Source organism: Schistocerca americana, chromosome 2, assembly GCF_021461395.2.
Source record: "Schistocerca americana isolate TAMUIC-IGC-003095 chromosome 2, iqSchAmer2.1, whole genome shotgun sequence".
Lineage (NCBI taxonomy): Eukaryota > Metazoa > Arthropoda > Insecta > Orthoptera > Acrididae > Schistocerca > Schistocerca americana.
The window spans coordinates 898,308,186-898,322,168 of record NC_060120.1 but is presented as its reverse complement, the minus strand read 5'-3'; the positions used below and the strand labels follow the sequence as shown (position 1 = coordinate 898,322,168).

The 13,983-nt window shown below is 43.6% G+C and overlaps 1 protein-coding gene across 1 annotated transcript in view; it reads left to right on the top strand.

Moving 5' to 3' along the window:
- The window catches only part of LOC124595306 (invertebrate-type lysozyme 6-like), a 66,259-nt gene extending 56,284 nt beyond the window's left edge, over positions 1-9,975 (top strand). Inside the window, exon 4 of the mRNA XM_047133993.1 lies at positions 9,650-9,975. Within this exon, the coding sequence (XP_046989949.1) occupies positions 9,650-9,796 (147 nt within the window). The 3' untranslated portion in view covers positions 9,797-9,975. The remainder of the gene's footprint in view (positions 1-9,649) is intronic.
- Positions 9,976-13,983: the final 4,008 nt, after the last annotated feature.

Below are 13,983 nucleotides of genomic sequence, written 5' to 3'. Positions count from 1 at the left end.
TCCCCTCGCCACCCTTTTCCCCTCTTCCTGCTAGGTCACCAGCACAGTAGCTATTCCATGTGGTGGGGCTGTTAAGCACCCACTTGGCTGAGCCCCCTGACAACACAGGGATCACACTGCTAGTACCTGAGCTGTTACCGCCTCGTGTATGTCAAGGTGTCGATGCTCATCAGTTTGGGGCATCAGAACTCCTGGAACATCCTGGCCATTCTGTGGCCGCCTCTAAGAGTGATAGAAGACATGGCACTCCTCCTTCTGATCCTTTGGCCTTCCCCTCCCTGGCCACACCCTGGGAAGAGGATCAAGCTCCTTCGCTTGGGTTGAAACCTTTCCCTTGATATCTGGTTTGTACCAGGACAGATGGCGAAAGTTTTGCCACGACCAAGTCTTTGTTTTTCGTGGAGACGATTGAAGATAAGTATGGTGAAGTGGAATCCATGAGTAAAATGCGGTCCAGTTCTTTGCTCATAAAGACATCTTCTGCTCCCCAATCTGTAGCCCTGCATGTTTGTAACCATCTCGGTGACATCCCAGTCTCTGTTGCACCCCACCAATCTTTGAATTCGGTAAAGAGCATCATTTTCCACCAGGATCTTCTCCTCCAAACTGACGAGGAGCTCCGCGCAAAGCTCGAGCGGCGAGGAGTCCGATTAATCCACCGTGTACAGTGAGCCCCTTAAAGCAATTGCACAGATACAGGTGCCTTTATCCTGGCCTTCGAGGGGGGATACCCCCCCCCCAGAGATGGTAAAGGCGACGGTGTATCGATGTGATGTAAAACTTTACATTCCACCACCGATGAGATGCTTTAAATGCCTACGGTTTGGACAAGTCTTCCCGCTGCACCAATGATCCCCTCTGCAGTGACTGTGGCAACCCCCTCCATGGGGGGGGGGGGGGGCGGGGGGCGGTGCACGCGCCTGTGCTCCCCCACCAGTGTGCATAAATTGTAATGCGCAGCATCCTCCATGCTCGCCAACATGCCCAGTGTCTGTGAAAGAAAGACAGATTCAAAAGTACAAGACCTTAGATCGACTTGCCTAGACCAAGGCTTGTCGAAAGTATGACCGGCTCCATCCTGTGCCTATAACTCCTACTTGTTACATCCATTCCCCCTCCTCGTCCCGGCCCCACCCCATTCACCCCACACCTTCCACCTCAACCTCACTCTCCTACCCTCCCTCCCCATCAGTACCCACACCCACCCCTTCGGGTGCTGCTCCCCCTCTGCTGCTGGGACTCCTCTACCCAGCACCCCCCTGAAAGGAGATCTGCAGCCCCACATTGGCCACAGGATCTGCGGCCAGTGGGCGCCAAGATCACCAGGTGTAATTCCGAGCCAGACCTCGCTGCAGTCTGCCCTTCTCTTCCTTCATAAGGGAAGAAGCAGAAACACAAGAACAAGGGCAAGGCCCATCCAGTACCCCCTGAGGTGCCGCCTTCCCCTCCTCCAGCCAATGAACCAACAGAGTCTGAACCACCCATATGGACATTACCCCATGGTGACTCGGCGGTGTGACCAGCTCCGGTCAATTTGCTTCCCATTTGGACCCCACCTTGAGAATCCTCCAGTGGAATTGTAATGGCTATTTGCGTCACCTCCTGAAGTTGCAGCCCCTTCTTTCCTCCTACTCTGCTGCTTGCATTGCTCTCTAGGAGAGCAATTTTATCAATTCTTACTCATCCACCGTTCGGGGGTTCCACACTTTCTGTCGAAAATGAATTGGTCCCTTGCAAGCTTTTGGTGTTGTTTGCACCTTGGTCTGCAGGGACATTGTTTGTACATAGGTTCCCCTGCAAACCACTCTGGAAGCAATTGATGTCAGGGTCTATCTGGCCACTCCAATCACAACCTGTAATCTCTACCTCCCACCTGACAGGCTGCCCACATCCCTTGTCCTAACCACCCTTCAGCAACTCCCTTCTCCCTTCCTGCTTCGAGGGGACTTCAATGCCCACAACCCTCTTTGGGGTAGTCACACGACTACTACTCTGGGCAGGACAGTTGAAGCTATTCTGACTGGGCTTGACCTCTGTCTCCTAAACACCAGCGCTTCCACACACTTTAGTGTGGGACACGGCACTTTCTTTGCCATAGACCTCTCCATCTGCAGTCTCGGCCTTCTTCCCTCCATTCACTGGGGTGTCCACGATGACTTATGTGACAGCAATCATTACCTGATTGTTTTGACCTTCCTTTAGTAGATCTTGCTCAGTCACTCTCCCAGGTGGGCCTTCTCTAAAGCTGATTGGGGTGCCTTCTCCTCTGCTACAATCCCCCCTGTACTAACACATAGTATTTATGAGTCTACACAGACTTTGACTGCTGACACTCTTTCTGCAGCTGTTTCAGCCATCTCTTCTCCCTCAGGTTCCTCTCATCGGAAGATGGTGCCTTGGTGGACTCTGGAAATTCCTGCAACCATAAAAGACCGCCATTGTGCTCTTCAATGTTTCAAGTGGCACCCTTCTACTGCTCTCCTTCTGGTCTTTAAACGATTCCTCGCCTGGGCCCATTACCTAATCAAATTTCAGAAACAGATTTGCTGGGAACGATATGTGGCTGCCATAGGACCACACACCCCCTATTCACAAGTTTGGGCGAAACTCAGGCGAATTTTTGGCCATCGTCCTCCCACTGGCGTTGCAGGAATCTCTGTGCATGGTGTTGCCCTTACCCATCCGGACTTTGTCGCCGAGCATTTCGCTGAACACTTTGCCCAAGCCTCTGCATCGACAGTTTCTGCCCACGTTCCTTCTCCTGGAAGAGCATTCGGAACGACTGCCTTTGTCTTTCGTTTCTCGCTGCTTGGAGCCTTATAATGCCCCATTTAGCGAGTGGAAATTCGCCAGCGCCCTCGCCCTTTGTCCCAACATGGCTCCTGGACTGAATCATATACATAACCAAATGCTCCAGCCCTTATCGATGGCTGGCCACTTTCGTATACTGACCCTTTCCAACTGTCCATGGAGTGAGGGGGGTATTTCCTATCCAGTGGCAGGAAAGCAATGTTATTCCTGTGTTGAAGCCTGGGTAGCCACCTCTTCAGTTGGACAGCTACCATCCAATTAGCCTTACCCACACCCTCTGCAAGCTCCTTGAACGCCTGGTGAGTTGGTGGCTGTTTTGGATCCTTGAATCCTGCGACCTTCTGTCATCGACTCAAGGTGGTTTTCGCTGTGGCAGCTCTACGGTGAATAACTTGGCCCACTGGATTGTGTTATCTGGTCTGCTTTTGCCCATTGGCAACACCTCATTGCAGTCTTCTTTGACCTGCATAAAGCCTACATCACATGGCTCCACCACAACCTCACCACCCTTCACGAATGGGGCCTTCGTGGCGCCCTGCCCATTTTTATCCATAACTCTTTCTTGTCGCTCTTTCAGGGTCCAAGTTGGTTCCTCTTACAGCACTTCCCATCGGCAAGAAAATGGGGCTCCACAGTCCACAGGGTTCTGTGCTGAGCATCCAGCCTCTTTCTCGTCGCCATTAATGTAATGGTGGCGGCTGCTGAGCCGACAGTGTCCCCCTCTTTGTATGCTGACGATTTTTGTATCTACATCACTTCCTCCATTGTGGGCGCCATCTACAGGGGGCCCAGGGACCCCATCCACCATTGTGACGTACGACTTGCGAGTGGTGCCTTCCGGACTAGCCCCATGATTAGCCTTCTTGCAGAGGCGGGGATTCCACCACTGCGAGCTTTGTGCCAACAACAGCTGATATCTTACGCACTCTGAATTCGCTGCACCCCAAAGCACCCTAGTTATAGTCTCCTTTATTCATACATGAAAATCAACCTCCCGCAGCGGCGGCCACAGTGTGGGCTTACCAATGGCTGCCCACATTCAGTCGCTCTTTTCTGAGCTCCAACACTTCCCTTCACCGCCTCATTTCTCTGCTCACACATGTACCCCTGCATCGTGTGTCTCTCGACCACAGCTGTCTTGATCTCTCCATCAATTCAAAGGATTCTGTCCCTCTGGAGGCCCTTTGCCACCAATTCTGTCGTCTCCTCAGTTCCAGGGTTCAGACTTATACTGATGACTCCATGCTTGCTGGTCACACTGGTTATGCTAATACCTATGCGAGACACATGGAACTTTGTTCCTTGCCAGATGGCGTCAGTGTTTTTACTGTAGAACTGGTAGCCATCTTGTGCTAACTGGACCATGTCCCCTTCTGCTCAGGACTGTCCTTCACTATCTGTGGTGACTCCTTGAGCAGTTTGCAAGCTGTCAGCCATTGCTTCCCTCACCACCCGTTGGTCATAGCTATGCAGGACTCCCTTTCTCTCCTTGATCAACGTGGACGTTCAGTGGATTTCATTTGGACCCCAGGCTATGTTGGGACCCCAGGCCATGTTGGGATCCCTGGCAATGAACGTGCCGATCGACTGGCTGAATTGGCTACTAATGGGCCCTCTCTTGCTATTGGAATTCCAGAAATGTACCTTTCCTCGGCATTATGTTGTCAGGATTTAGGACATTGGAATGTAGAATGGCACACTCTTTCTTCACCGAACAAGCTCAGGGCGATAAAGGATTCTAAAACTATGTGGCGGTCCTCCTATGGGCCTCTCGTAAAGCCTCTGTCGTCCTTTGCCGGTTCCACATTGGCCATACTTGGCTGACTCACGGTTATCTCCTCCGTTGTGAGGACCCCTCTCTCTGTCATTGTGGATCAGTGTTGGCTGCGGTTCGCCTCTTACTGGAATGTCCCGACTCAGCCGCCCTGTGACAGACTTTTAGCCTTCCTGACTCGCTACCTGTGCCATTAGCTGACAATGCCACAGCTGCTGATGTATTTTTACGATTTCTTCATGATGGGGATTTTTATCGCTTTATTTAAGGTTGGGACATTCAACCTTATCAGTGGTGGAGGGGATGGCAGGCCAGCTTGCTCCCCCTTTCGCCCTGATTGGACTGGCTTCGACTGGGCTTGGTGGTTCATCCCTGCCCTCTGCCTTGCCACTACTTTCTTAATGGGGTCTGTTTTATCTTGAGTGTCTCTTGTCTACCTGTGCTTCTTCCTTCATGCCCCATTCTAGTTACTTTCTTTCCCTCCTCTCTTCTTCCGCCTTCTTCCTTTCTTCTCTGTCAACAATTTGTAATTTTATGGCCATTGTAGTTCCCTCTTACAGTGTGAGGTTTTATCGGTATAACTTCCCCATTTATTTCCATCAATGCCCACTCGCTGCCCATGTCTGTAATTCATTTGCGTCCTAATTCGGAGTGGCTGCTGGATCAAAAATGGAGTCTGTTCTTCTGGACATATCTGAAAGAAGCCACATATACAGATATTAACTGTGCACGGAGTTCCACCTTACTTCAAATGTGTTCAAATGCACAGTACTAGGGCAGACAAGAAGTGCTAAACGAAGATACTTGTTCAAACTATAGTGAGAATAGTATCTATGTTGAGGAGGTTACAGAGAAATAAAAAGTAATGAAAGTAAAACAGACAATAATAAAAGTAAATAGTAGATCATCGAACTATCACTAACAAAATGAAGAGCCCGTGTAGGTGGACAAGGAATTTTATCGATACTGGTGACGAAAGGTCGGTCGAATTGGATAGGAATGTTACTGGCACCGCGATGCGAAATTTTGACAGTGTTAATTACAGATGGTGTGGCTGTGGTAACGATATTTGGATCAATTTCGTTGCAAGTGAAGTTCTACAAGCAGTCAGTTAAGAGCTAACACGAACGTGGAAGAAAGCCTTAATGCTTGTCTCAGTCTTTGGGAAGGCCGAAACAAACACGCTCATTATCATCAGTTTCTGGAAACCAGGTTAATTAATGGTAACATCAGCACGCTTAGCGTTGAAACAAGACGTGCCGAGCTACAGATAAGTGTTTTAAGGAAAGTTTGACGTGGCACTGCAGAACAGCATCATCGTGTCTTAAACGCATTAATATTCAACTATCTTAACGAACTGCAGAAATTTGTCTCACCAGAGACATAATTAGCAATATCGAGCAAACAGCTGTGATGCAACGTGCCGTTTACATTTACTTGGATTGTGTAGAAATTATCAACCATGTTTTGCCTCAAACTAAGATGGCACAGATTCATTCGGCAGCCGCGACGTTTGGAGCCCACCAGAACCAGAGAATCTGTAATCAAATCCCTAACGAAGGCCAGAATGTTTTCAGTGAATCTATGGCGGTTTGGGGTTAGAGGCTCCATACGTATGCAAACTAAATGTAGAGGACAGCAGAGGATACAGTTAGGTACTGAACAGTAGCTGGAAAAACATGGATTGGATACTGCGTTGTCCAGGGTTCAAGGTTACGATAGTGCCGCGTCATTCCTTAAATCTTTTTCGAATTCATGCATTCTCATGTGTTCCCTCTAGCATCATCAGTTTTGGAATCGCAAAGAACTTATATTTTTTTCGTTCTCATCTTCTACATCAAGATGGGAATTAGTTGTAGGACCCACTGTCTGATACTCGCTGGAGCGCTCATTACAATTCAGTTAGTGTGCACTGCGGAAGATAAGCACGATATATCCGTCGATACGTTCTTCCAGCTTCCCACAGGCCCGCAATGTGGCCACGTTCAAATAGCGGACACTGTTCAACACGAGAACGAACTCGTCGATGGGACATCGTTGTATCCTAGAATGAATGCTGCAAACACTGTTAACCTCTAAACTCAGCACAGCTACTGCCTGCAAAATCAGAGGACGCACAGACAGGCATCCTGAGAGCCATGACCGTGGTAAATGAATCGGTAACATTATAACCCCTCAATCACGCTTTGTACCATGGTGCAACTAATCAGTCCTTTTAGGGTATTGTTTTTCAGCAGTATGTATAACAATTCCTACAGTATAAGAACACGTATTATAAACACTCTATTTCTTATCAGCCATTATACTGGTTCTTTTTTTTTTTTACAAATTTTAAACACAAATACACCAATTTCTAAGTAGACAGCAGGCCTCATTTAGATTTGCCGCCCTGGGCATCCGACAGCGTAGTCAACACCTGAAAGGAACTAACGTAATCAAGAACAAGTGCCGATGAAAGAAACCAGAACCGTCTCCTATAAAAACATACAAACATTTCCAACTTCAACACAGGTCCAGAAACTCAAGGAACAGCTCTGTTGGGATATGAGCGTAACATAGCGCTCAAACCCCAACACATGTTTCGTGAGATAATTACTGGAATGCAGAAATAAAGTAGATCTTCGTGCACTCTGTTCATGTTATTTAATTTAGCTTCGGTAAAAGAATCATGATGTAAGTCGAATTTGCGGCGATGATTTCTCCATTTGATTTCCACACCACTTTCTGTAGACTAAATTTTGATCCATGTAATTTATAAAAAACGTAACTACTATGAATTTCGTAATTTTTAAGGACAAATCCAGATTGTTCCACTATTGATTGCAAAAATTGTAATGAACTTGACTTCATAGCGCTAGTATGTCCGATAAATGAAGACGCAGACAGTTGGTGGTTAAAATTAACATGGAAGACGCAAATCGTGAAGGTGGTTTGTGGAAATAAAGTATTCCTTTCTGCGTGAATAAAGTATTTTGTGCTGGGATAATACATTAGAAATGCCTATACAATAAGATTTCGTTGTCTACTATTGTTCGACTATTCAGCGTTTCAGAGTACAATTTGTGTTTTTGTTGCACAAGAACGAATATAAAAACCACAATGTTACTACCAAACAATTATCACAGGATTATTTTATTAGTTGGCCCACAAACGTAGTCGAAATTACTCATTTAGTGCGTATTTAATGCAATACTTCAGGATGTTTGTTAGTAGCTAAGTGCTGGATTTCCAGTCCAAAGACCTTGAGTTCAGTCTTCGGACAGTTACATTCTTTTTCCCGGGACTAGTGCAGCAGGGGATACAACCCGTCGGCTTTGAACAATGACGTCACAAGTCGCCAGAGAGCATGTATTACAGAGATGAAAGAGCTGAGGAGAATGTTGAGAAACAAAGGAATGCGAGAGGGATAAACATTGATTTTGTCAAAAGCATAAGTGTTCTTTGACTTTTTTTAAAAAAAAAATCTCACGAGATAGAATAAACTGATCCTACTTTATTAAGCAATATCTTGTCAAAAGCCGAGAAGCGATTGTTCTTTATGTTCTAGCTCCCTTCAGTACATAATAAGTGTTTTTTGACTCTAAAAAAAAATCTTACGAGATAGAATAAACTGATCATACTTTATTAAACAGCTCCCTTCAGTACCTAATTAGCGTTTTTTGGCTTTTTAAAAAAAAAATCTCACGAGATAGAATAAACTGATCCTACTTTATTAAGCAATAGTGTTTTTTTGACTTTTTTTTAAAAAAATCTCACGAGATGGAATAAACTGATCCTACTTTATTAAGCAATATCTTGTCAAAAGCCGAGAAGCGATTCTTCTTAGTGTTCTAGCTCCCTTCAGTACGTAATACGAGTTTTTTGGCTTTTTAAAACAAAAATTTCACGAGGTAGAATAAACTGATCCTACTTTATTAAGCAGCTTCCTTCATTACCTAATAAGTGTTTTTTGGCTGTTTTAAAAAAAAATCTCACGAGATAGAATAAACTGATCCTACTTTATTAAGCAATATCTTGAAACAAATAATTAGGTTAATTAAGTCACACGTTTAATGATGCACCCAATATCAAGCGATCGCTTTTACATTTACATTCAATTATTTTATTCAATTATTTTAATGATAGTGCTTATTAGAACACAGAACTGCTTTATTATCTATGCCTCGAAGTGAAGACATTACGATCTATGACTAAGGAATGACGTCATTGTTCAAAGCCGACGGGTTGTATCCCCTGCTGCACTAGACCCTTTTTCCCAGTGACCACTTCCTTCATACCTAGCAGTGATTAGTTAACGTGTCAAATCTGATTCGTATCTTGAGATATGACTGCAGTAATTCCCACAATTTAAAGATCGCATTTTTTTTTCATTTACAGACTGGCTGTTTGACATTAACAGGGTAAATTGCTGCTTACGAAGAATGAAGGGGTATTTCGCTAGTGTGAATTAGTTAGGCATTGTTATTGCTGTGTCAGTGTAGAAAGTATAACTGTTCAGTTTTCAAAAACTAGCTAATGCAAAACTTCCGTCAGATTTTTTTATATGTTAGCTTTCCTAAACGAAGTATAGAAACTCTTTTTATGATCCCCTCTCCCCATAAAAGAAAGCTATTAGGTCCACAATGACTAACTGAAAATACATAGTTTAGGGACGAAAAAGGATATGCAGCAAATAAAAAAGGTTCGTATATTCCAAATTAAATGTATAGGCATGTAGGAATGGAATTAGCTTCAGTCATGTAGCAACTAACACGCTGCATGTGCTGCTTTGATGTCCTGTGGCCTACCTCTCTAAGTTTCCACATAGCTAGTGGCGTGGTATTAGGGGTACCTTTTCATTGATAAGCATAGTAGCTACATTCACGTTGAGTGCATTGGCATAGGATTTGAGACTGGAATCATTGTCGATTAAATGAGAAAAATCTACTTCCCTTTGCCTTTCTAGGCACTATCACTACCCTTAATTCAAAGTGCTACTGTAAAGATTTTCCGATTGTAGCTTTGTTGCTAACATTAGTTTGTTTACAAGTAAATATTATGGCACTCACGGCATCGTTGTTCCAGGACTGCAACAATAACGGCAACGTGGAATGCCACGACTTCGCTTTGATCCACTACCTGGGTCCCTCCTGCGACGGCAAGCCCGGCCAGGAGTACATCGACGAATACGAGAACTGCCGCTTCAACTTCGAAGTGCTCAACCAGCCTTAGAAGGGCTGTTCACGTGGCCTGTGGTATCTGCCATATGGAGGCTCATTTCTTTGGTCGGCACGGTTCTACGTCCAGCAATTAGAACGACAAATTCTCCTGGACGAGAGCTACTCAGATACACTTGCGTAGATCATGGCTGTTAAGAAATATCTACTCATAAATAAGTCTGTAAAATTGTATCTAAACTCAGTTAAAAAGCTGAGGCACTGTTTCTGACATGTATGTCAAGTTCAGATAAAAGTTTTTTTACGTATTTAATGTCCAAATTTTTCCCACAGATCACTTTTACAAGGAGATTCGACATGCCTTGGTATATGACTTACAGAATAAAAGCAGTTCCATATGTGTGTATATGTAACTTACTTAAGGTTCTAGTTTGACTAACAATAGAAAGTTCATCGCCTGTGGCCTTACAGAAGCTACCATCACCACACTTTCGAGAAATAATTTAATGAAAAAACGAAAAATGGAATTCATGGTGGCCTGGTGGAGATTTCATCCTTCCGAATACAAAATAAGTGCAATTAAAGCAATGCAGCCTCGTTCAGTTTTGCTTACATATTCTTGCAGAAAACTTACCTAATAGTGTAAAAAGTTGTTGCTACACTACATTAATTTCCCAGTACTGATAACTGTACACATTACACACACAATTTTATAATGCGCAGCATTCACACTACAAGGAACATGACAATGAATGTTTTCCATTTTGTCTACCACAACTTTCAATTTACATGTCTGAAAAATTGAGTCAGTATCCCACAAGAATTAACGAGATGTTGAGCTCAGAAAGAGGATGAGATGTTAGTAACATGCACTGGAGAGGTTTGGTCTAAGACTTTCCACAAAAGAAAAATAAATTGTGGAAAACTGTCTTACGAATTAAGAGATGTTTTATTGTTATTTACTTACGTTAAATTTTCATCAGACCCTACTGACTTCTCTAATAAACCCTTCACTGTATAGAGCATATTGTGCAACAGATACTTTCTAAATGCTATTTTTGATAACTTTGTTACCTCCTTATCTCCTTCTGCCAATTTATTTTGTAATTTTATTCTTGGTAGAACGTGCTGTTTCGAATTCTATGTTTATTGTCGCTAAATGTAAGTTTAGATATCTTTCTGTGGTCATGGATAAGGCTGTTGGTACAATAATTATCTAGACTATTTTCCACTTCTATAGCTGATTGGAAAATATATTTACATAGTATAGTTATCCCAAGTACTAGGAAAAGATTTTTACAATAAGCTTGATTCCTATCTTTCTGTTACTATTCTTAGTCTTCTTTTGAAGTTCATTGTTTAATTTTGCACTCTTGTTCCCATGAAAAAATTTCAGAGATAAAAATTGAGACTACATATGAATAATATGTAACTAAAAGTATCAGGCTATTACACACTGATGATACAATTCTGATGGCACAAAAAGCTGATGACAATCTGATTTATAAGAATTTGGCTGTGCAACCATAAACTACCTTTTTCTTTATCTGTTACTTAGGACATATCTTCAGAATGAGCCAGTGGACTGAAGCTAAAGGACTCCTCCATCCTTTTAAACACAAGGACCATGCCATTGTGCATGCACCCTGGATAAACAAGAGCCAGATTAGAAGTCCCAAAAATCCATAAGTAAGGGATTCCTATGAGACCAATAGTGAGTAACATTCACTCTCCAAATATGACAGTGGCAAAAACATACCCTTGTTTTAAAGACTGGTTGTCAGAAAGTATGCTCATCATATATATAATTATGATTCATTATTAAGTTTTGATGTGGTTTCCTTATTTATTATGGTCCCCCCCTCCCTCCCCCCCCCCTCTCTCTCTCTCTCTCTCTCTCTCTCTCTCTCTCTCTCTCTCTCTCTCTCTCTCTCTCTCTCTCTCTCTCTCTCTCTCCTTTTAGCAAAAGCTCTGATAAAGAGATTACAGATTTGTTTAAATATATTGTGATCTAGACATACTTTTATTTAATAAGTATTTTTCAACAGTGATAGTGTGGCTCTGGACAGAGCCTTGTCACCCTTGTTGATCAGTTTGTTTACAAGTGACTCTGAGTAAAAGGTGCTGGACCCTGCTTGTTTGTAGATAAGTTAAGGACATCTTTGTAGTGTGCCTCTATGGTGAGGAGGAATGACATGAATTTTTTTAAACTAAACACACTATGTGATCAAAAGTATCTGGACACCTGACTGAAAATGACTTAAAAGTTTGTGGCACTCTCCATTGGTAATGCTGGAACTCAATATTGTGTTGGCCCACCCTTAGCCTTGATGACAGTTTCCACTCTCGTGGGCATACGTTCAGTCAGGTGCTGGAAGGTTTCTTGGGAAATGGCAGCTCATTCTTTACAGAGTGCTACACTGAGGATAGGTATTGATGTCAGTCGGTGAGGCCTGGCATGAAGTGAGCGTTCCAAAACATCCCAGAGGCGATCTATAGGATTCAGGTCAAGGTCTGTGCAGGCAAGTCATTACAGGGATGTTATTGTCTTGTAACCACCTTGCCACAGGCAATGCATTATGAACAGGTGCTTGATCATGTTGATGCAATCACCATCCCTGAACTGCTCTTCAACAGTGGGAAGCAAGAAGGTGCTTAAAAAATCAATGTAGGCCTGTGCTGTGATAGTGCCAAGCAAAACAACAAGGGGTGCAAGCCACCTCCATGAAAAACACGACCACACCATAACACTACCGCCTCCAAATTTTACTGTTGGCACTACACACATTGGCAGATGATGTTCCCTGGGCATTCGCCATACCCACACCCTGCCAACGGATCGCCACGTTGTGTACCGTGATTCGTCACTCCACACAACGCTTTTTCAGTGTTCAATCGTCCAATGTTTACGACTCTTACACCAATCGAGGCGTCGTTTGGCATTTACCGGCGTGATTCGTGGCTTATGAGCAGCTTCTCGACGATGAAATCGAAGTTTTCTCACCTCCCGCCTGTCATAGTATTTACAGTGGATCCTGACGCAGTTGGGAATTCCCATGTGATGGTCTGGATAGATGTCTATTACACATAATGACCCTCTTCATCTGTCGACAGTCTGTCAACAGTCTGTCAACATACGAGGTCGGCCTGTACCCTTTTGTGCTGTATGTGTCCCTTCACGTGTCCACTTCACTATCACATTGGAAACAGTGGACCTATGGATGCTTAGGAGTGGAAATTTCATGTACAGATGTATGACCCAAGTGACACTCAATCATCTGAGCAAGTTTGAAGTCCGTGAGTTCTGCGGAGTGCCCCATTCTGCTCTCCCACGTTGTCTAATGGCTCTGAGGTCGCTGATATTGAGTATCTGGCAGTAGGTGGCAGCACAATGCACCTAATATGAAAAACATATGTATTTGTGGGTGTCCAGATACTTTTGATCACATAGTGTAAATTTCACCCACAAAATATTAAATTTGCAATGTAAATTGAAAGGAGAGCTGTTTTCCTTTCACGAACAGGGTGACTCATCACAATGACGAGTGTACTGTGTGACATACAGTTTATTAGAAGTAGTCATATGGAATTGTATTTACATTTAAATAATTTCGACTATCTTTTAGCTTTCAGTGTTCTGTCGACAATGATGTCATTAGAGACGGAGCACAATCTCAGATTAGGAAATGCGTAAGGAAATAGGCTCTGCCCATTCAAAGGAGTCGTCGTGGTATTTTCCTGCAGTGATTAAGCGAAATTACACAAATCTTGGATCTGGATGACCACTACCTTTCTCAGACAATAGGTGTTCTCAGAATGTTGGCTCACAGAGCACATAACATTGCTGATGAGTAATCTGTAGGATGAGCATTCACACTTGAAAGTTTTTGAAATGAATGAATACTATCAACTGACATGCAAGGTACTAAGATTTTAGGAACGAGTTGACATATTTAAATTCATGTGTTCCCTGCCACACATGGTACATTCGCAAGTTTAGGACACAGCCCCACAAAGCGCAAATTAAAGCCTTCCACTAATGACAACACCTTTGGTTTCCATTAAGGATCACTTGTTTACAAGATACCTTGCAAAACTCAGAAAGATGAAAGATGCACGTAGCATTCAAAGTACATTCATCTTACAGCCAAATTAATGGGTTGTGGCAGAGCACTGTATAGACACTGGTCACACTTTAATGTATAATGATGACGAAATTCTAGAGGTGACTTAATGTTAATG